Raw genomic sequence first — 22,471 nt, forward strand, 5'->3', positions numbered from 1 at the left:
CAGTCACAATAGTAGCCCTCCCCCCACCTCTTAATGCCACTTGAATATTGGCAAAAGGAGGGCAGGGAGTGAAGGGAAGGGGGAGTCAGGGAGGCCAGCAGCAACAACAAAAAAAAAAACAACACCATCCCCCCATTATTGCTTGAGAGAGTATTACACAGACATTTAACACTGTTGAAGAAGCCAAGGGGAAGCAAGTACAGGAGCTCCCCCACCCAAGGCCATGACCAACTCCAAACCAGTTGCCACTTTGGTGCAAAAATAAAAATTAAAAAAAAAAAATATGGGATCCAAGGGGATAATGTTGCTCTACCTCCTCCTCTCCTCCCCCAGGGTAGGGGAACAAGTACATTCATGAGGGGGAGGTAGAGGCAGAACCCTAGCCTAATACTGTGCACTCTGGTGGGTTGAGAGCAGTGTGGATGTTGGGGAGACAATTTAAGAAACCCAGATGGATATCTATTAGATGATAAAAAAAAAAAAAAAAAAATCCCATCCTACCCCTTTATACAAGAGAAACATGTCTTGATATAGTTCCCCTCTTCCCCATCACAGTATTTGTAAAAAGGGACGGAGCAGAGAGAAATCATTTGTTCCTCTCCAATTTGGTCAAATTTAAGCACACCTCTTAACCCCCCCCTCACCCCCCCCAAACCCATCTCCAAGCTGCCTTTCTCTGTGTTCCTACTCTTCTATCTCAAAAGAAGGGCAGCTGCTGGAAGGGGTTGTCCATTCCCTATTCCTTCTGCAGAAAAATTGGAAGGGCATAGGTGCCATGTCCCAAAAAATACATTCAAATGGGGGAATGGGGAATTGAGTTACCCAACACTAATGATATCCGCCCCCTCCAAACAGCAGAGATGGAAGAACCCCTCAACTCAGGAGTCACTGCTTCTAGCTCCCTTAACAGAGCTAACACTGACACAAGGCCCCATTCCCAGGCCCATCAGATTTGTGCAACTTACCCCTAAAGCAGCAGAGCAGGAATGGCTTTCTCAGCCCCTACTCCCCAGAAACATCAACAATCACAGGAATCACCCCAAGCAGTTCACAGCGGGTCCAACAGTCAAAGGAGACCCTACAGTGCAAACTGTTCTTGCCCAAGCTTCCAGTTACACAGAGCTGGTGTATGGGGTGGCAAAGGCTAAGTGCAGCCTAGGGGAGGAGGAACATGGACTAGGCAGGTCCCCGGGTCTCAGTTCCCTTATCACCCCCAAATAACAGTGTTTAGTTTTTTTAAATCAGAACCCACCCTCCTCCCCTCTCATTTTTTAAAAAGGGACTCTTACCACCCCAATCAGATCCCAAACCCATTAACTCCCAAAGGGGAGAAAGGGTACTGGGATGGGAGGGGAAATCTAGTTTTTTTTTTTTTGTTTGTTTGTTTGTTTGTTTGTTTTTTTTTTTTTTTTAACATTTTCTTCAGGTTTTAATTTTTTAAAAAATTCCCTCCCCCCCCAACCCCCACTCCCCCAAATCTATAAAGTGCCTCGTGGTGGGTGAGTTAAGGTGCATCATGTGGTTTGTAACAAGTGCTGCGGACTCTGCCTCTTCTTCCTCCAGCTTCTGCTTTCCCCCTATCCAAGGGGAACCTGGCCAGGCTCAGGGTCCCAGGTGTCCAAGCCACCTCCTTCCCCCCTCCTCAGGTGGGGCTGGGGGGCTGGCTATTCAGTAGTCCTCCACACTCTCGATCTCACTGGGGGATCCATGCAGGGAGTAGCCTGAGGCCAAGGAGTAAAAGTTTTGAAAACAAAACCAATATTTCTGTCACCAACTAGTTCCATTGCTGCTATATCCCTCACACATAACCCAACTCCAGTTCTGGCTCCACAGGAGGGGATTCCCAACCATCATACCTACCCAGGATGCTGGGGTCTGCATGCAGCATCAGTGCTCTCCTCTTAGCCTTGCTGCCCTCTCCCGGACCCAGCTTGGTGTTGTGATTGGTTTGGAAAGCAGCTTGTAAGGAGCTTGTATTATTAAGCCATGCCTCCTGTAAGGACATGGATGATCAGAAGAAAATCTGAGAGACATCATTTCCATTGTCATAATTAGGCAAGCAAAGAGCATTGATCCCCCACCTGCTGCTGCTGCCGTTGCTGACTAGCCTTATTCTTGGCCCTCCGCTCTAAAAATTGTTTGGCAAATTCTTTGGCTTCCAACGTGTCCCCTAAACAGGACCGGATGTAATCATGGACATCATAGGGGGATTCCACCTCTTTCAGGATCGCCACAGCCATGGGCACTGTAGGGGTTTGTGGGAAATATCAGGGACCACCTGAGTATGGTTACACAGGCCCCTGGCTCCCCCACTGTGCCCTGCCCATACCATCTAGGCTCCCAGTGGTGCTCAATGTATGAAGCATCTGTTCACACCACTGGGTAAAGCCATCCTGGGGCTTAGGAATGCCCTGCAACAGCTTCAGCAATTTCTCTTCCTCATCTGTCTTCTTTCGACTAGGTCGGCCAGAAGGATGGCCGTAGGAATCACTGTGTCAGAAAAACAGAGTGAAGTGAGGGTTCAGAGCTGACCCTGCCCCATCCTTCACCCTGCTGCTTCCCAGCCCTCCTTCCTCCCAGACTAGTTCAGGCTCTACACCCACCTGAGCAAAGGACTGCTTCGGCTGTTCTTGAGGCCCAGACTCCTGGCCAGGTTGCTGCTGCCCTTGAGTGTTTCCTCCCAGAGCCCAAGACTTCCACTGCCCCCGCTCTTCTCTAGCCCACCCCATAGGGGTCCTGTCTCTGCCACCCACTGGGATAGAGGAGCGCTGCCCAGGCCCCCATGCTGCAGAAACACAGAGTAGGAGGAGTCAGATTAGTAAGGACAACAGGATAGGAGGGCTTTCTAGAAAACTGTCAAGAGAGCTAGGTGGGAGAAACCTATTTTTGGTATTTATATGGGGACAGAGAAGGGGATACAGAAGGTGAAGGGCACATATCTACAAAAAAAATGTAAGATCCTCAAAATCAAAACAAGACTTTAGAATAAGAAGATAAGGAGAGAAAGGTGGAACAGTGGATACAGTACTGGCCCTGGAATCAGGAATTCAAATCAAGACTCAAGACATTTACCAGCTATGTGAATGTCACTTAATCTTGATTGCCTCCCTCTAACTCCCTACCCCCCCCCAAAAAAATTCCACAAATAAAACAAATAGGATAAGAGGGAGGGGAATATATGCATGTGTTTATCTACTTCTAGATGTACTGTGTCAAGTTAGGTCACTCTAGGAAGCTGAGGACAATAAGGAAGATGGGGGTTCTTCCTCAGTTTCTAAGATACTACTCTCATATATGGTTTGAAACAGTAAGAAAGATAATGAAAAGAAAATGAAGGAGCATCAAAGGAGAAGTTATGAGAACACTGCTCAAATCTGATTCTGGCTTACCGCCCGCTGGGCTGGGGCTTGGGCTCGAGGAGGCTCCCGATGTTGCTGCTTGTGCAACTGCCGATCACCCTCCAGCTGTAGCTCCAACAGAGTTTTCATGGAGAGGCCTTGCTTTGCCCAGAGTGGAGGAGGGGAGCCTGGTGATGGAGGCACTGCCTGCTGCTGCTGCAGCAGCTTCAGGAGCAGTTCTTGCTGTCTAACCTGGGAAGAAAGTCAAGGAGGTTTCACTATGTACAAATGAAAGGATTTGACTTCCTACTGTTAATTTTTTAGTCTTTGGAAGAAGTATGCTCCCTTACTTGCTTACGCCGATATAGCTCCTCCTCCTCCTGTCTCCGTTTCTGTTCTTCCTGCTGCTGCCTCCGCTTTTCTTCCCGGCGTTTCCGTTCCTCCTCCTCTCGTTTTACCCTGAGTTCCACATCTCTCCGCTCCTGGAGCTGAGAAGGAAAACAGTATACAAAACCCTGCTCTCTTGGGTCAATCTCAACCTTGTAGTATTCAGCTTTAAAAGGACTCACTTTATGTTGCAACTGGAGTTGTTCTAGAATTGGACCCTGAGTCGAAGAATTAATTGGTATGTCCCACAGACTGGCCTCACCACCTGAAAAGAGGCAAGGGAGGATAAAAGATTTTCAGAGGGCCTTTGCTCAGGAAAAGGATAGCATGACAAGAATCAGATAAAGGCATAGATCAGACCTCTATGGTCGGGGCTCTGATGGATGTTATTCTAGGTAAAGGAAGATCAACTGCTTCCTAGCTTTCCAGCAAGGACTGGAAAGAAAGGCAAATTTTGAGTGAGGTTCCTTTCTGGTAGAAAAATAGATACTTTGTCTTTTCAGATGGAGGTAGAGTTGTAGAATGACAAGAGAGAGAATGGGAAAGAATTCAGATGGTCTTGCCTAGTCATATACATACCTGACTGTGATGAAGCTGAGGTATGCAAATCCCAGAGGGTGCCTGAGTCTGGCACCGACAAGGAACGGTTTATCGTTGGAAGGAGGTTCTGGTCCCCACCTCTGAGAAGGAATAGGTCTGACTTAGGACTCTAATCTTATTCCTAACTGTGGCCCTTCCTTACACATTTTGGGGACAGAAGAAAGAAAAGAAGATCTCATGTCCTGAATATACCTGGGTTTGAGAGCCTGTAGCTGCTGCAGAAACACAGTGAGCTGTTGCTGCTGCTGAGGTGTCAGGTCTCCCATAGCTGCCTTTTGCTGGAGTGCACACTGTGGGAACTGGCGGCTGGGTAGCATGCAGGACAGTCAATTTCTACTTCTTATGGCAGGACTTCAAATCTATATTCCACAGAGCTAGGGGAAGGGACTCCCCCACCTCTGCCCGCCCATCTCAGTACTACCTGTTGATCAACTGAAGGAACTGCTGGTGCTGCAGTTGCTGGTACAGTGCAGCTGTTGCTAACTCCTGTTGCTTCTTCAGCCGCTCCTGATCCATGTTTCCCTGAGAGACAGACAGGGACAGAAACATAGACACAACAAAGTTCAATGTGGTGAAGAAAAAAAGAGCACTAAAGACCATGGGAAAGCATTCCAGAAGGAAACATTCTTTCTCTCTTTCCAAGGAATCCCTAATCTCACTTTCTCAGCATTTCCTCTATCTTCTAACAAAATTCTTCCTAGATCTTCCCATAAAGTAGACCTCTCATAAAAACCCTAGTGCCTTGGGCAATATATTGAGTGTACTTACCAGAAGTGGGGGAGGTGAGGGTCCTGGGGCAAAGGGCACACGCCCCCACATCTTGATAACTTCACCCAGTGGTTGGAAACCTTCATCACAGCCCCGTTTCACCAGCAATGCCATAGAGAAATAGCCAGCTTGGAACCATTCTGCCATCTCCTGTGTTGTGAAGGGGCCTAGACCAAAAAGAATACATTGAGGTCAACAGGAACAAAAAGCACATGGATGTCCCTTTCTCTAATCACTAATTTATGTTTTCTTAGACTAATTTATCAATTCCCTCACCCTCTGAAATACCTTGGATTTCCCCCTGTGGGTCCTTGTAAAACCACTTTCGGGCAGCCCCATGACTAAGTGGAAGAGCAGCAGCAGCAGCTGAATGTCGAAGTCCTTGACCCTGCATGGCAGCTGTGAACTGTTCCTCCTCTAGGGAACTATCCTGTAGTGATGCTACCAGTTTTTCCGCCTCCTAGGACCCCAAGGAAATAATGACATGGAATTAATAGCTAAAGTCAGAGCAGGATGAGGGGCAAAAAGGTGAAAAAGATCAGTAGGGGTAGGAATATGGCACACTGAAATCAGGTAAAGGTAAGATCTAAGTCCTCAAAGCAGCCCCTTTATCACCTGCTGAAGATGCTTCATGCCCTCATCATCTTCTGTATCTCCAGGAGAGCCAGGTGGTAAACCAGCATCAGGGTTCACCCTAGTTTCATCCCCTAAGAGTGAAGAAAGGGAAAAATAAAGGAGCATCAGCATATGAACACTCATCTTACCTACAGCTTTAGAGCAACTAAAACAAAAAGCTCTGCTCCACCTATTACTCTTCCCCAAGGGTATTCCCACCAATCCCTAAATCACTACCTTCAACCACTGGAAGATCTTTCTCAGTAGCCTCATCCCCTTCCCCATCAGGTCTCCAGAGAGAATCCAGAGTGGGCAGGGGAGATGGAGGATGCATTTTCTCCTCCTGGATGGGTAGTGGGGCTGGCTCCATGCCTAAAAAAAGAAGTGACATAAAAAAGTATTATAAAAATCACAGAACTTGATAAGATATAGAGGTAACATGGTTCCTGCACATAAATAGTTTAAAGCTGAGGAAAATTAAACCAGGAAATTATCATCTTTTTCCCAAGGCTACAATGTAAGAATCTGGACTTTTGACTGAAATTCAATGTTATTTCCATCACTGGAAGTGTCACCCTACTTTTCTCATGGTCAGATAGGCTGAAACTAATCCATAGTTAAATAAATCCATCACAATATATTATCTTATTTCCTAGCTTTTCAAGTTTCATATCTTGGCCATTCAGTTCTTTAGTTACCTGATTCAGTTCCCTCTCCACTCTGTCCATCCAGCTTCTCCTCCTCCTCTTCTTCTAGACCTTGGAAGTCTAGCTCTTGTTCCTCAGGGATTGGCTCCTTGGGACCCTTCTGTACCATTTATTGTTGGTTTTTTTTTTTTTTTTTGGGGGGGGGAGTGAAGGGTGAAAAATGAGAAGATCAAGTCATGGTAAAGTTACTACCAGTTCTCCCAACCTATCCTTTCCCAATCTTTCTCTTAAGATACCTTAAGGGGCAAGAAGGCCCCAGATGAGTCAAAGGTGCCCATTTCCTCATCTTCATCCTCCAGACACCATTCAGGGAGTCCATCCTTGTCATCATCAAAGCCATCAGGACCCCGAGATTTCCGGGGATGGGAGCCTCCCCCACCCCGCCCCTCTTCCTCAACACCCCCAGCCCGCTCCCCTCGAAACTCAAACTCAAATTTTCTTCTCCTCTCCCCATGCTCCCGCCAGCCAGCAGATCGGGGTCCACCATCTGAGGAACAAAAGGAGTTAGGGAAATGATCAGTATCTGATCTCTTTAGTTCTGACTAACCTCAATAATCTTGGAAAATTGTTTAAGTCTAAGAAACTACTTCCTTATTTTCTCAGGATTTTCTACTCTCCCTTCCTCTCTGCCTTGGGACTTTACAGCTACAGAGATTTCTCTTTAACCTCCATGCCTTTTTCCCTTATTCCCCCTCACCAGGACTGGTGGAACGCCATCGATCCCCATCTCGACGGGGACCTGCCCCAAGTCGCCAGCTGCCCTCATCTTCCTCTTCTTGGTCCTCCCGTAGAGAACGCCAATTCTCACTGTCTGAACGGGCATGTTCCTTCCGGGGTCCTGATCCTCCCTCCTCAAACCCAGAACGTACTGGCAGTAGGGGAAAAATTATTTTAAAAATTAGCATTAGGGGAAAGGTGTATCGAACACCCATTGATATGAACCTTTCTAGAAAATGAGACATTCATCCTTTGAATGATTCCCAAACTTCTTTTTTTTTTTGGGGGGGGGGGAAGAATTCCCAATCCTCTTTCCTCCCAGGCTCCCAGTACCCCACTATATTTCTTCCATATCCTCTGTACCTCCATCTCTCCTTGTTGACTTCTCAAATCGCCTCTCGCCTCTGTAAAGGGTAAAGTGGTGGGGAAGATGTCAGCTAAAATCAGAAAAATCCCCATTATCCTGAACTGTACAAAGTTCTACAGTTCTCTCACCATTTTATACAAAGAAAGCAGGAGGAGGAGACAGAAAGAAACTAGAAGGAAAGAGGCATAGGTCAAAGGGTATTTTGGAGGGGGGGAGGGGAGAGAAAGTAAAAATAGAAATAGAGGACCAAGTGAATTTAACAAAAGATCCAAAAAGAAACATGAAAATAACAGGTTTTCCAGTGACCTTACCTCTCTGCCCAAGTTATTTTCCCTCTCTGTATATTCCTCCCCTTTTTTCAACCCATACCTATCATCCCAGCTTTGGCTGCGCTGGATCTCCCGAGGACTTCTTCCAAAAGCTCCATCTCCTTCTTCAATGCTTCTTTGGTAAAAGCCGCTATCACCTCTGCCCCGGCCTGGAAAAAGAGGGGCTAGACACCATAAATTGGTTGGTAGAAGAACTTACCAGACACCATTATTAGGAATCTTCAGGATCAATTCATTCACACACACACACACACACACACACACACACACACACACACACACACACACTTCCTTCAACCTACAAAAATCCCAGTAATCCCCTATTACCTCTGCTCCGAGTGCTGCCTCTGCCACGAGAGATACCACCTGGGGGGGGGCCAGCCCCCTTCCCCATCAGCCTCAGCACAGCCACACTGTTCACTGACAGGGAGAAGTTTCTCTGAGGAAGGAAGCAGTGCTAGGAATGAGAACTCAGGTTCTCTACAACTCCTCCTTAATACCCCACCTTCAAAAGTCATTCCCCTCTCCCAAACCAGGTGTCTGACTTCCCTGTCATTTACTTTCTAAAACATAGCTATCTAGTTTAAGGCCCACCTGCTCCTCTTCTGTCAGAGGTTCCAGTGCCAATGGCTGCAATGGTTCCTCCTGTAACACTGCAGCAAATTCTTTGTCCTGTAATTCATCTGGGACCTGCTAGTCCCAGAAGTAGAAAAGTTGAAACACTATATTCCCACATACTTCCCTAATAGGGTAGGGCACACTAAAGAACAAAATAGTTTCTCTACTTAGATTTTCTTTTGGGGAAGCCTACCCACCTTATTCTCCTTGACATAGAGTGCCAGCATCTCCTCACGACCATAACGATGCTCAGCCAGCTTATATTTAGGCATGGCAGGGGAAGGAGGTGGGGAGATCACACTACTCCCACTTGACAGTACCCGTAGCCTAAGGTAGGGTAGGGAAGCAAATATAAGTAACTGAAATCCCTCTTTCCCACCATGGTTCTTCCACCCTCTCAGTAGGTCCCAACTCACCACTCTGGACCAAAGTTGAGAGTTTCTGCTGCCATTGTGAAGCTGCTTAAGTTTCCTCAAGGCTGGAAGTTGGGAGGAGATGGGGAGAGTATGACAGGAAGGTAGAGGCTTAACACTTGATATCCAAACACTTAAATGGAAACAGGGAAGAAAGATGGAGCACTGGGGAACCAGAAGTCAGAGAAAGGGATCAATCATCTAGGTCTCGGGATAAGAGTAGAGGCTACTTTAGAATACCTGATTATAAAAAGTTGTGCAGGGCCATTCACAACATAAGATGGCCAGAGATAAACCAATGTAGGAGGATTACCTGGAGATGGAGAAAAATGGATTTGTTAAATAAATCTGATTCTTGTTTTCCTCTTTGGTCCCTGAAAGGGACTTCTTGGGAGATGCTAGGCTAGGTCCTTGGTTCTTCACCCTATCCCAGTGCTTACCTGGCAAACTGTCCCCCAGGTACCTGGAGACAGGGAATAGAGGAGATGGCTCTCTTCAGGCAGAGGATGGTTCAGAGGTTGAGCCAGGAGTCACCAGTTATCAGATATGGTCCTTAGTATAATGGTGACCAGGGGCCCTTAACATCTGGTAAAGTTCCTTAAGACGGGATGAGGAAAAGATATTTATTTGTCCCTGCCCTTGAATTTTCAGTCACTACAAATTTCACAGACCATTTCAAATCTTACTTTTGTACAAAGTACAGATTACTGCCTACATGAAAAACTTAGTAGCCATTTATCCAATGCATAGATTAGTAAAATCCCTAATCTCTACCCCCTCCTCCATTACATACTGCCAAATGATTAGAATTCCTACCAGAAGAAGACAAAGCAAGAAAAGGATGAAAAAGTACTTCATAAACCACTCTGTGAAAGGTTCACTTTGGGAAGGGGAAGAATTTAGACTAGGGTATAACCTGGGGTATGTAGATAAATTTCAGGAGGCTTGTGAATGTAGAACTTTTAATATTTTGATAACGATTTCAATATATTTCTTTTCAATATGGTTTCTTTTGTAATCCCATGTATTTAAGTTACACATTTAAAACCATCATTCTGAGAAGGGGCTCATGGATTCACCAGATTACCAAAGGGGTCCATGATACAAAACAGGCTAAGAACCCCTATTCTGGATAAACTAAATCTAGAGATAATCAGAGAGGAGTTGGCCATACAGACACACAAAGGAAAAACTGGTTCTCCTGATAAATTGTGTACTTGAAGGAAAGCGACCAGGAATAGGAAGAATGTTATAGAGACAGAGAAAGGAGGCTCTTCAAGGTTTATTGATATCCTAGTAGCCACAGAGAAAGTGTCTTTTTTAGGTTTGCTCTTTTGAATTACCAGACCTTGAAGATTCTTTTCAGAAGCAATTAATAAATGCTTATTTCAAGTTCTGAAAAAGAATCAAAATCTCTGGGATTTTGGGGTGGAAAGTTCAGAAGTGTACTTCAAGGTAAGATTTGATTATATGGCAGAAATGGACTTCCTTTCCTCCCCCCCAGGTTGAAGAAAAAGTTGGGCAGAAGGTTCTTTTGCTTGTATAAATAGGAATTAAGAGAGAAACTGAAGGCTTTTATGCTACAGAAAAAAAATAAGGTTTTATGATCTTTGCATCTAAAAAGTAAAAGCTACAAAAATAATTAGGTGGGAAGGAGGAAGAAGAGAATATATGAAAAAGTTCTCATAACTTTAACAGGGAGTCAGGGAAAAGAGGTAGTTTTCTTCATTTTTTGGACTATTCCAATGCAAACTTACTGTTGCCAGACTAGCTTTGGGAGTCAATGTTTAGTGATAAAAAGGGTAAAGCACTTTGCTTCCTTTCTTAATCTCTCTACTCAGGTTGTCAGAAACAAATGCAGTTTATATGAGGCATGAGAAACAAGAAAGTGTAAATGGATTGGGGAGAAAAGAAACCCCACTGGAGGCTATAATTTAAATTATAGCCATTCACTTTATTAAATACGTAGGAATGCTCCCACACTTTGGAAAGAAAAAGGAAAGAACACAATGTCCAAATCCCCCAAATGAAGTAGTTATCTAATCACATTTTTGCTTTTCTTCCTGCAGCCCATCCTAATGCACTATAAGGTGTTAGGCTTGTTCAAACATTCCTTATCCTACTCAAAAAAAACATATAGCTATTATGTGTCTTTTTTATAAACAGGGCCAATTCTCAATTCCCTGTGTTCATTTAATTCAGCAAAAAGAAATAAACTTATTTTATCCTATGATAGGGAGCTACTGAAGATGATTTGTGTATATGTTGGAAGAAGTATCACATGGTTAGATCTTTGTTCTAGGAATATCAAGTTAGAAGTTGGCCTAGAAAAAAAGAGAGACTAGGAACCCTCACACAGGCTAGGGTCAAAGTTGTTTGAATAGAGGATAAGGAAATGGATGAAAAAAATGTTGTGGAGGCAGGCTAAATAAAATGTGGCATGAGGACTAAGGAAGAAAAGAAAAAGAACAATGTTGTAAACCTGATGACTTGAAGGTGGTTTCATTAACAAGAATATGTAGATTTAGAGGATGTATGGATTTTCAGATGAGAAATATGAAATAAATTCTGTTTTGAACATGCTGAATTTCAAACATCTCCAAGTGGAGATGTTCAGCAGGCAGCAAGTACTATATGACTGGAATTCAAGAGCAAGATAATGCCTGGATATGAAATCTGGGAGCCATCTGCATATCTAAAGCATAACCAAACTTATAGAAGCTGATGAAATCATAAAGGAAGAGAATATACTGAGAAAGACAGAGTCAATATTAGTCACAATGGTTCAGTTTTCCCATCTTTACTGATGGGGAAGCATTCTACTCTGGATGAAGAGATCATGAAGAGATTCTTGGGAAAGGATTAAGTTTTTAAAATTTAGATATTCTATCTCAGTTGCTTAAAATGTGTCTGAGATGAACTGAAGGAGGCATAGCAAGGGAGGGATGAAAGAAAGAAGGGGCAAATGTTAAGGAATTAAGGACTGGGGGCCTTGAATGTTCTAAATTTTTGTCAGATTCAAGGTAAAAGCAAGAGAAGCGCATATAAATTATTTATTTTCTGCTCCTGAAACTCACTGACTACTTCTTCCCTTCTCCCAACTTCTCTTTATCCTTGAGCCTCATTCCTCTCAAATACATATGTATGCATGCACTTGCGTGTACAAGCATGCACGCACACATACACGCAACACATACACGTGTCAGCATTTCAATCTGAACTTTCTCTTCTATGAATATAAGAGAAAAACTACCAAGAAAATGGGACAATGGAAAATAATCTTAGCTATTGTCAGGTTTGTCAGGACTGGCTCTTACCACGAAACAAGGAGGGAAAAAAAGGTGAGAATTAGGTCTCTATTTAACAAGGTCTATATAATGTCTCATCATAATATGAACACCATAGCTCTTGAAAGCTATGCCAGCAAAGCACAAGCTCTCCAAGGCAATATGTATTACATGAGAGTGAGCCTGGCTAAGTTGCAGAGGTTCATCACCAGGTGAGCCACAAAATGATATCTGTTGGCCACAGCAACTTTTGCCACTTGTGATTTAGTAATCACAAAGGAAGTCAAATTTTGCATTGATGGAAGATGGACACAAACCAATAAAAATGTAGAGCCTTTATCTTTCTAATTCTCCTAATTTAGCTCCAATCAAACTCCTGGAACATAAAGGGATATGTCTATGATTGAAGAATCTCACTCAAATCTCTAATCTCCAAAGTAGCTGTCCATGCTTGGGTCTTCAAGATTCCTCCAATTTCAAAAAGACCAGACTTTTCTTCTATCTTGCTGAAAATTTTCTTTGTAGCTTTGAAAAGGAGGGAGTCTATTTGGGGGGCATCTCTGGTCCCTAACTATATTTCCTGAAACCATCAAAATGACAATTCATATTTGCACAGTGCTGAAATGTTTTCACAAGCCTTCATCTTGTTTGAGCTCTTCTACCGATTTCTCCAAGTTGATGGGATCTGAATGAACTAAAAGCATTTATTAACTGCTTCCCATATGAAAAGTTGTTGCTCTCTAAAACAAGGACTCTTGTCCCCATGTACAGGTTGAGAAGGACTTTATATCAACTTCAACTCTTCTCTTGTCATTCCTAATTCCTAGGAATGCTATAGTTTTTATTTTTATTTGTTGTATTGCTTTTCCTCACTTTACATCTAATTTCAAACAAGGGTTCAATGCTCCACTTAGAAGTCCTCCCCTAATCACTTTCTTCCCAGTTACTTATAGTTTTTATTACTATTTCTAAGAACTCAACAATACAAAAAAAAAAAAAAAAAAAAGTTCTAATATATAGCCTGAGTAATAGTCACAAGGTTAAAATCCAAAAATCCCATTTTTGTGACTCAAAGTCCATTAATTCCCACATCCTCTTATATGGACTGAAACATCAAGAGAGGTAGCCCAAACTCTTTTCTCCTTGGGTAGTACTCTATACTCCAGTATACTCCAACCCAGTAGATTTCTTGGCTGAACAAGGCCCCAGTGTGACATGATTAAACATAACCAAACATCACCAGAACAACCCTTCTAAACATTCCTCAATCTATTCATACTTACATAAATCAAAATTTTACCTAGACAGATGGCTTATTCTTAAAAGAGAAACAAGAGCTGGGGTCTGTAATTCAGTTGCAGGGCAAAGATGGGAAAGTCATCATGTTCATAAAATCATATGAACTTTAGAAATAATCTCTTACCATATCTCCAGTACACATGACAAAAATTAAGACTCAGAAATATTAAGTGATTTACCTAAAGAAAACAGCACAGCTAGGATTCAAACCAGTTATACTATGTTATTACTATTTATCTAAATCTAATGCTTCTTGTGGAAGAAAATGCTGATGAAATGAATAGGATTGAAGACATAATCTGCAAGGATGATTAAGTTGAGATGATCTTTAAGTTATGATCTTTTTATGAGGATTTAATTAATAGTAATTTGGGAAGGGATTCTTTGGACAGAGATTCAAACAATTTACTGAGATAGTCTATATTTATGTGTTATTTAAAGGCGGGCTATAAAAATTACATGACCAGCATTGTGGATTTTATGGGAGCTATCAGAAAGGCTGAAGTTCTGAAAAGAATGGGGTTTATGAGGGGGCCAGTTCTGTTCCTCATTGACAGACAAGAAAATTTAGAGGGAAAAAGCCAAACACACTAAGGTACCATGGTCTGGTGGACAGCATCATGGACTCAGAATCGGTGAGACCTGGGTGCAAGATGATACGGTTGGATTCTACAAACTCCTAAGGTCCCTTCCAGCTCTAGATCTTCTAACCTATGATGAGGAAAGCAGGGATTCCGCCTTTGTGTGGAGATGTATTTCTTTGCATAGTCGGAACTACTGGGGAAATGAGATGAGTATGTTGTGGTGAGTTTAGAAGAGCTTCAATTTAGAGTGATTTGTTTATGGGGAAGGAACTTCCATGTTAAAAGTGAAAACACACAATGTCAAAGCTAGGATTGGGATCGGTCTAGTCCAACCACCTCGTTTCACCAGATAATTAACCGGGGTCCAAACGGAAGGGGGACATCCTTAAAGAAGAGGGGGAGGGGGAGGTCAGGTCTGTGGGGAGAGAAAGGGCAGTATCAGGACCGGATCCACATGCTGCACGCCCCTAGCTGTGATACGGAGACCTTTCCCCAAAAAGCCCAGGCAGGCTGTGCCTCTGTGGTCTCCCACCGCCACAGAGGCTACGCAGGGCCGGACCAGGGGGTTGGGGGTGTGACTGGAAGGCAGCACCGGATGGGGCTGGGTCTCCAGTGGAGGCAGGGATGCTGCCGGTGCCCCGTGCGTTTGGGCTTCCAGCAGAAGCTGCAGGAGGGGCCAGGCCCGCCCAGGCCCGCCCTCAGGGGAAGAAGGGTTGGCCCTGGCAAGGAGCGGGGAGGGGGGGGCGGGGAGAGAGCTTCACTATGGCCTGCCACCCCTCCAGCCTCCGGGGTCCCTCGAGTGGCAGCTAGGACTAGAGGAGGGTTAGGGGTGGGGATGCTGGCCCGTAGGCCCCGGGCGCTCCCCGGCAAAGCTGGGGAACTGGCTGGATGGGATGGACACGCTCCTTACCGCTGGTGGGCGGGCGGGCGATCCCGGGCAGACTGCGCCAGGCTCGGGCTCCAGTTCCGGGGCGTTGGTGGCGCGAGGCTAGGGCGCGCGGCAGACTAGCCCGCGAAGGGGGAGGGGGAGGGAGGCGAAGGGGGGGGGGTGGCGCACGCTGGCGCTCCCGCTGCAGCCGCTCCTCAGTGTTTGTGTTTGTAGCAAGATGGCTGCCCGCCTTGCACCACGTGACGAGGGAACGCTCGGCGCCCAACCCCCCCCTCGACCCCCAACAACAACTACCCCCAACCCCCTCCTCCTTGGGCTCCGCTGTACATATACAGATCCGCGCGGGCACGCAGACACGTACACCCCCCCTACACACACCTTCACTTGGGGGCTCCAGTAGGTGCGCCGAAACCGATTTGCACGTGATCGGGGAGCCCAGCTTGGCGCGTCACGTGACCCGGAGCCAGTTGAGATGGGTTGTTAGGTTGTTTTATACCGCCCCTCCCTCCTCCCCTTCTACTACTCCCCCAATTAAGCGCGCCCCCTCCCCCGACACTTGACAGGCGGCTTGCCCTGCGGCTCTGAACAGACCGACCGACGGACCTACGTCAGGGCGCTTCATGGCGTCATCGAGCTTCGAACATTAGCAGTCAAGCAGCATCTCTTCCGAGAGTCCTATTTAACCGGGCGAGTCGGGGCCCCGGGAGCGCTTGCAATCACGGGAGAGGAGTGAGAGTCCGGGCCTCGCGGGCGCACACAGCCGGGGCAGAGCGGGGCGCGGGAGTGCGCCCCTCCCCGGGTTATTATTGTGAGGCTCACATGAGATCATGGATGTGAAGGCATTTTCAAACACTGGAGAGTATCCACTACCACAACGATAGGAGCATTTGTGCAGGGCTTCGGGGTGTGGGGAGAGCTATACAAATTCTCAGACAACCTGGACAGGTAGGTCCCACTATTACCCCATTCCCAGCCGCCAGGGCCTCAGTGACTTGCCCAGGGTCACACGGCCTGTCTGAGGCCGGGCTTGAACTCGGCTCTTCGGACTCCCGCCCCGCAGTCCGTCCCGTTCTTGCCCCTCGCTGCTGCCGTCGTTCCTCCTCGGTCTGGGTCGTGTTCTTTAAACCAGCACTAACCAGAAGGGAAGTGCAGGGATCCAAATGAAAAGAAATGAGGGAAAACTCCAGAAAACTGGACTTCAACGGAGAAATTAGGGCTAAATCTATAGATCTTAGAATCATAGTGATGCTAGTTGAACCTATGGGAATTAATGAAAAAAATGAACGAGCTTCTAGAAGGAGAAGATAGGAGGGTCCACGATTTTGCTTTGGGAGATCTCTGTGGTTAGTGGGCATGACCCGAATGAAAATCCAGCAAAAGGAGGTTGTCAGACAGGTAGGAGATCCAGGAGAGAAGCGAGTATTCATACATTCATTCATTCAATGTATTTGTAGTGGAGCACTGACCAAACATTAATTAAGCACCCCAAGGGGCAAGGTACTGTTTATTGGCTTCTAATCTATTGTTCTTTCAAAAACTAATTTATTGTTAGGGCAGCTAGGTGGCACAGTGGGTAGCGCACTAGCCCTGAAGTCAGAAGAAACTCAGTCCAAGTCTAACTTTGATGAGAGTAAAACTCTGACCTGAGACAGCCCTGTAAAGTTATATGAAATCACCAACAAAAAGTTCTACAAACTCAGACGGTCTCACATCCTCTGGAGACAGGAAGATGAGTCTCCAGAGAATGCCTTTCCATATACAAACTCATGGTCTTGCACACAGAATGTCAATTCTTAGACATATATAAAATAAGCCTTCAGAAAATGCCTCTCTGCAAATCACGTCTCTCTTGAGAATGATACTGCCCACCAAGAAAGCCTTTCTCTTGGTGTCTCTTTAACAATAAAAGCCTTTTTTTTTTTTTTTTTTTTTTTTTTTAAATCACAGCCTTTGAATTAAGCCAATTTCCTTCGCTTCACCCATTCCTGCCACACCTCTCCTGCCCTCATCAACTTCAGATACTACTTACTAGTTGTGTGACCCTAGACAAGTCACTCAACCCCAATTGCCTCACACATATACAAATTAACTTATTCTTAATACCAAAAAAGTAGAACAGAAAAAGAATATTGTATATGAAACCTTAAATCTCTGTTATGAAAAGATTAGAACCCTTAGCACAATACCTGGCACATAGTAGATGTTTAATAGATGTTTATTGATTGATGCACAACTTGGTTTTTCCTTTCAAGTATAAAATAAATTCAAACAATTTGCAAAAATTTGTTGTCTTTATTTCCTTCTAACCTTTCGTAGGTTTTCAGTAACTTTTATTTTTTCTTGTATTCTCAACCTTGTAACTCTTCTCTGCCTCTCAAAAATGGGGAAAAAAAATCCTTGTAACAAATATGGATATTCAAACTCTTACATTGCCTTCGTCCAAAAATGCATATCCTTATCACTATCTTGAGCCCATCACATCTATATCAGCAAGTGAGTTATTAGCATCATCATTGGTCCTTTTTATTCAGAACACAACCAACATCAAATAAAATGAGCATATCATTTTTTTACATAATAGAAAAGTAAAAAGATATTTTACATGAAACGTCAGATTTCTATTATGTACATTTAACAGGGATCTGTTGCATTTCTGGAATGAGATAGCTTGTGGAAGAAGCTAAAAAGAAACTGGTGTCTCCCCCATCAAGATGCTAGGGAACTGTTTCCACAATTATGAAGATGTATAAGAGATTGTCTTAGAGAGACAGCATGAATAGACATTTTGTAACTGGTTCTGGGTAGCTAACCATATGTTGAAGAGTAGGCTCTTTGATTTGCTGAGGAGGCAATCAAAGGTCTGTCAGCTTCAGCTATTGTCTCTTTTCCTCAGCACCTTGGGGGAACTTGGGAACCAGAGAAGGAGTAGATCTTTATGACCTTGTGAATTTTAAAGATCCAGAGAGTTCCTCAATGATTTGGTTATTCCAGAATTAAGGTTTAGAGCTAGAGCAACATTTGTCCCCAAGATATAACTAGAGTTGTGGAAGAACCTGGAGTTATACAACTCAAGTTTATAACCAGGGAAACATTGATGCTGATGAAGAAAAATGAGGGATCATCAGGATTCCAAACTGATGGTAGCCAAGATAAGAACTCATCTGGAACCTCTAGGCCTGAACGAGGTGGGATTGATATTATGTGGGAATTGAATTAAAATTTGAATTTAGTATCCCAGAAACTAAGACTGCGTGAAGTAATATGTGTGTAATATTTGTATATTTGCTCTTGCTTTATCTTTGAAGTAAACCTTATTTTGTTAAAGCTAACCTTTTATTACCTGTTTGTCAATTCAATAGAACTGTGTGCTATTTATTGGTCCTTTAATAAATAGGAAGAACACAATAGGTGGAAGTTGAAACCAATGGCATCAGAAAAGAACAATAGCTCAACTGAGGTGGCAATACAGCTTATTTTTCTTTTTAAATATATAATAATTTAACATGTAACCTTTAACATACTTCTGCTTGTCTTTATTTCTAAACTCTTTTATTCTTTTCTGTACATTTAAAGTGTTTCAGTGACCTTATTTCCTAAGTTTCTTTTCATTTCTTTGTTTTCTGTACATAGTCTGTCCCTGTTTTCCCATGCTCTCTCCATCCCCTACCCACATACTAGGAGGAAAAAATCCAAAAGATCTTGGCATAAATATGTAAATATTCCTACACTGTGACTGAAAATGTGCCTTATTCTGAATCTTGAATACATAATACCTCTCTTAAAATTGTGTTCAGCTACCATAATGCTTAAGTTGTTGATCTTTATAATATTGTTACACAATTATAACTTGTTCTCCTGTGTATATCTTTTTCTTCTTCCTCTGATATTTTGTGAAAGCGATCTTTAAGGTCACAAATTTTGGGAGAAGAATTCACTATTTGACAAAAATTGCTGGGAAAATTGGAAACTAGTATGGCAGAAACTAGGCATACACCCACACCTAACACCATATACTAAGATAAGATCAAAATGGGTTATGATCTAGACATAAAGAATGATATTATAAACAAATTAGAAGAACATAGGATAGTTTGCCTCTCAGATTTGTGGAGGAGGAAGGAATTTGTGACCAAAGAAGAACTAGAGATAATTATTGATCACAAAATGGATAATTTTGATTATATTACGTTAAAAAGGTTTTGTACAAACAAAACTAATGCAGACAAGATTAGAAGGGATGCAATAAACTGGGAAACATTTTTATATCCAAAGAATCTGATAAAGGCCTCATTTCTAAAATATATAAAGAATTGACTCAAATTTATAATAGTGCAAGCCATTCTCCAATTGGTAAATGGTCAAAGGATATGAACAGACAATTTTCAGATGAAGAAATTGAAACTATTTGTACTCACATGAAAAAGTGCTCCAAATCACTATTGATCAGAGAAATGCAAATTAAGACAACTCTTATATACTACTACACACCTGTCAGATTGGCTAAGAGGACAGGAAAAGATAACTGCAAATGTTGGAGGGGATGTAGGAAAACTGGGTCACTGATACATTGTTGATGGAATTGTGAACAGATCCAACTATTCTGGAGAGCAGTTTGGAACCATGCTCAAAAAGTTATCAACCAATGCATATCCTTTGATCCAGCAGTGTTTCTGCTGGGATTATATCCCAAAGAGATCGTAAAGGAAAGAAATAGACTCCTATGTGCAAAAATGTTTGGGGCAGCCCTCTTTGTAGTGGCAAAAAACTGACAACTGAACGGATGCCCATCAATTGGAGAATGGTTGGGTAAATTATGGTATATGAATGCTATGGAATATTATTGTTCTGTAAGAAACAACCAGCAGGATGATTTCAGAGAGGTTTGGAGAGTCCTATATGATCTAATACTAAGTGAAATGAGCAGAATCAGCAGATCATTATACATGGCAATAACAGGACTATACAACCATCAATTCCAAAGGATGTGGCTCTCTTCAACAATGAGAAGATTCAAAACAGTTGCACTTGTTCATTGATGAAGAGAGCTATCTACATTCAGAGAGAAACCCATGGGAACAAAGTGTGGAACCCAACAAACCATTCTCACTCTCCCTGTTATTGGCTTGCATTTTGTTTTCTTTCTCAGTTTTTATTTTCTTGATAAGATTTTTCCTGTGCAGTAAGATAACTGTATAAATATGTGTACATATTTATATTTATATATCTAACATGTATTTCAACATATTTAACATGTATTGGACTAAATGCCAACTTGGGGAGGGGATGAAGGGAAGGAGGGGAAAAGTTGGAACAGAAGGTTTTGCAAGGGTCAGTGTTGGAAAAATCACCCATGCATATGCTTTGTAAATAAATTTTAAAATTAATTAATTAATAAAATAAAACAAAAGTGATCTTTAATTTGAAAATGATAGGAGAAAATTACAAGGGGTTGATATTTAGATAAAGGAATAACAAGAGAAAACCCAGATGCCCTTGATGAACTCAAAACACTTCATCCAGAAGAACTGCATTTTCAATTCCTAAAATAAATTGGCAGATATGGTTGCTGATATTTCAAAGATTATGGAAAATTGGAGAGGTATTACAAGATTGGAAGACAAATGTCTAAATTTTCAAAAAAAGAAAGAGAACAGAATTTGCAAATTATAGGTTATTAAGCTTGATTATAATTCCTGGGAAAATTCTAGAAAAGATTTTTAAAGAGATTTGGCAAACATCAAAATAAGAAAGTAGTGATTATAAATAGGCAGCATTATAAGATTAGAGGATCAATGTTTAAATTTTCAAAAAAAAAGAAAAGATGTCTGGGGAGGCAAAGCCAAGATGGTAAAGTCAGGGATTTGCTTGAGCTCCCCCTCCCCCCAACAAAGCCCTACAAATACCCTCAAATAATGACTTTAAACAAATTCTAGAACCCACAAAAAATGGTGAAAAGCAATCTTCTTCACCTAATATAATTTAGAAAGTCTGCAGGAAAGGTCTGCTCAGACTGCTTCAGAATAGACCAGGTCCAAGCAAACCAGGAGCAGGCCCTGGGGGTCTCTGATTTGGCATGGCTGCTTCTAGAGGTCTCAGCCCACAGTTGGTAATGGCATCAAACAGCCGGTCATAAGGAGATTAAAGGGGTTTGTTTGCTTAGCACTGAGATAGAACTCTGTCGAATCCAAGTCACGTTCCTGGGTCACAGTCCCAAGACAAGAAAGAGCACTAGCACATTAGAACTTATAGCTACAATGGAGAAGGAATCTCCTTCCAGTCTCCAGAAAAGAGTGCTTGTGGTCACTCATAGACCAGAGCATAGACCAGAAGAATTATATACACCTTCCCTGAGATCATACTACTATGGAAGAACTAAAAATTTACAAGTCCTTAGAAGGATCTCTGAAAATAGCTGTACAAAACCCTTGAGGCTTGGAACAATGCACCCTCCGCTCTGGAAAGAGGTCCTACTTTAACAAAGAGTTAAAAGTCAAGTGATAGCCTGGGGAAATGAATAAACAACAGAAAAAAAATATTCTGAACATAAAAAGTTACTATGGTGACAAGGAAGATCAAAAGACACACTCAGAAGATAACAAAGTTAAAGGTCCAACATCCAAAACCTACAAGAAAAATAAGAATTGGCCTCAGGCCATGGAAGAGCTTAAAAGGATTTTGAAAATTAAATAAAAGAAGTAGAGGAAAAATTAGGAAGAGAAATGGAAGTGATGCAAAAGGAAATACAAAAAGATAATGAGAACACCTTAGAAAAGCAAAATTGCCAAATGGAAAAGGAGTTACATAAGTTCACTGAAGAAAATTATTCCTTAAAAATTAGAATTGGGCAAATGGAAACTAGTGACTTGTTGAGAAATCAAGAAACAATCAAATCAAATCAAAGAATGAACAAGTAGAAGACAATGTGAAATATCTCATTGGAAAAACAACTGACCTGGAAAATAAATTCAGGAGAGATAATTTAAAAATTATTGGACTACTTAAAAGCCATGTTCAAAAAAAACCCCTAGATATTCTTCTTCAAAAAAATTGTGTAGGAAAACTGTCATTATATTCTAAAACCAGAAGGTACAATAGAAATTGAAAGAATCCATTAATCATGTCCTGAAAGAGCTCCTCAAATGAAAACTCCCAGGAATATTATAGTCAAATCCCAGAGCTCCCAAATCAAAGAGAAAATACTGTAAGCATCCAGAAAGAAAGTATTGTGGAGTCACAGTCAAGATAACACTAGATTTAACAGCTGCTACATTAAAAGATGAGAGGGCTTAGAGGGTGGTATTCCAGGGGCAAAGGAGCTAGGATTACAACCAAGAATCACCTACTCAGAAGGAATATAATCCTTCAGAAGAAAAAATAAACATTCCACGAAATAGAGGACTTTTAAGCATTCTTGAAAAAAAAAAGCAAAGCTGAATAGAAAATTTGTCTTTCAAATACAAAGCTCCAGGGAAGTATTAAAAAATAATAAGGAAAGGGAAATTCTAAGGGACTTAATAAGGTTAAATTATTTACCTCACTACATGAGAATATGA

General features: G+C 42.6%; 1 protein-coding gene across 8 annotated transcripts; it reads right to left on the reverse strand.

The window, feature by feature from the left end:
* Positions 1-1,253: 1,253 nt before the first annotated feature.
* Positions 1,254-15,501, reverse strand: GIGYF1 (GRB10 interacting GYF protein 1). Of its 8 annotated transcripts, none has more exons than XM_074311661.1 (27): positions 15,297-15,501; positions 9,300-9,456; positions 9,100-9,172; positions 8,863-8,992; positions 8,644-8,773; positions 8,423-8,518; positions 8,156-8,267; positions 7,869-7,977; positions 7,496-7,536; positions 7,113-7,283; positions 6,652-6,902; positions 6,407-6,515; positions 5,946-6,080; positions 5,709-5,800; positions 5,382-5,553; positions 5,094-5,260; positions 4,747-4,847; positions 4,518-4,631; positions 4,305-4,405; positions 3,908-3,990; positions 3,689-3,826; positions 3,390-3,590; positions 2,604-2,785; positions 2,330-2,490; positions 2,082-2,245; positions 1,861-1,993; positions 1,254-1,721 (listed from the first exon to the last, which is right to left on the reverse strand). In XM_074311661.1, the coding sequence occupies exons 4-27, from the start codon at positions 8,895-8,897 to the stop codon at positions 1,669-1,671; spliced, it is 3,051 nt and encodes a 1,016-aa protein (XP_074167762.1). In that variant the 5' UTR covers positions 8,898-8,992; positions 9,100-9,172; positions 9,300-9,456; positions 15,297-15,501; the 3' UTR covers positions 1,254-1,668. The 8 variants fall into 8 exon arrangements, with proteins under 8 accessions (XP_074167762.1, XP_074167761.1, XP_074167757.1 ...); XM_074311660.1 differs by lacking the exon at positions 15,297-15,501 and adding an exon at positions 14,940-15,069; XM_074311656.1 differs by lacking the exon at positions 15,297-15,501 and having other exon boundaries at positions 7,869-7,992; positions 8,423-8,521; positions 8,863-8,924; positions 9,300-9,431.
* Between the last annotated feature and the right edge of the window lie 6,970 nt (positions 15,502-22,471).

The sequence above is a fragment of the Sminthopsis crassicaudata genome, chromosome 4 (genome assembly GCF_048593235.1).
Source record: "Sminthopsis crassicaudata isolate SCR6 chromosome 4, ASM4859323v1, whole genome shotgun sequence".
Lineage (NCBI taxonomy): Eukaryota > Metazoa > Chordata > Mammalia > Dasyuromorphia > Dasyuridae > Sminthopsis > Sminthopsis crassicaudata.

Coding starts and splice junctions, on each gene's coding strand:
- GIGYF1 (XM_074311656.1), bottom strand. CDS start 8,897: ATGGCAGCAGAAACTCTCAACTTTGGTCCAGAGTG. Junction 5,801..5,945: donor AGATCTTCCAGTGGTTGAAG/GTAGTGATTTAG, acceptor CTTCACTCTTAG/GGGATGAAACTAGGGTGAAC. Junction 5,261..5,381: donor CCCACAGGGGGAAATCCAAG/GTATTTCAGAGG, acceptor TTTTTGGTCTAG/GCCCCTTCACAACACAGGAG.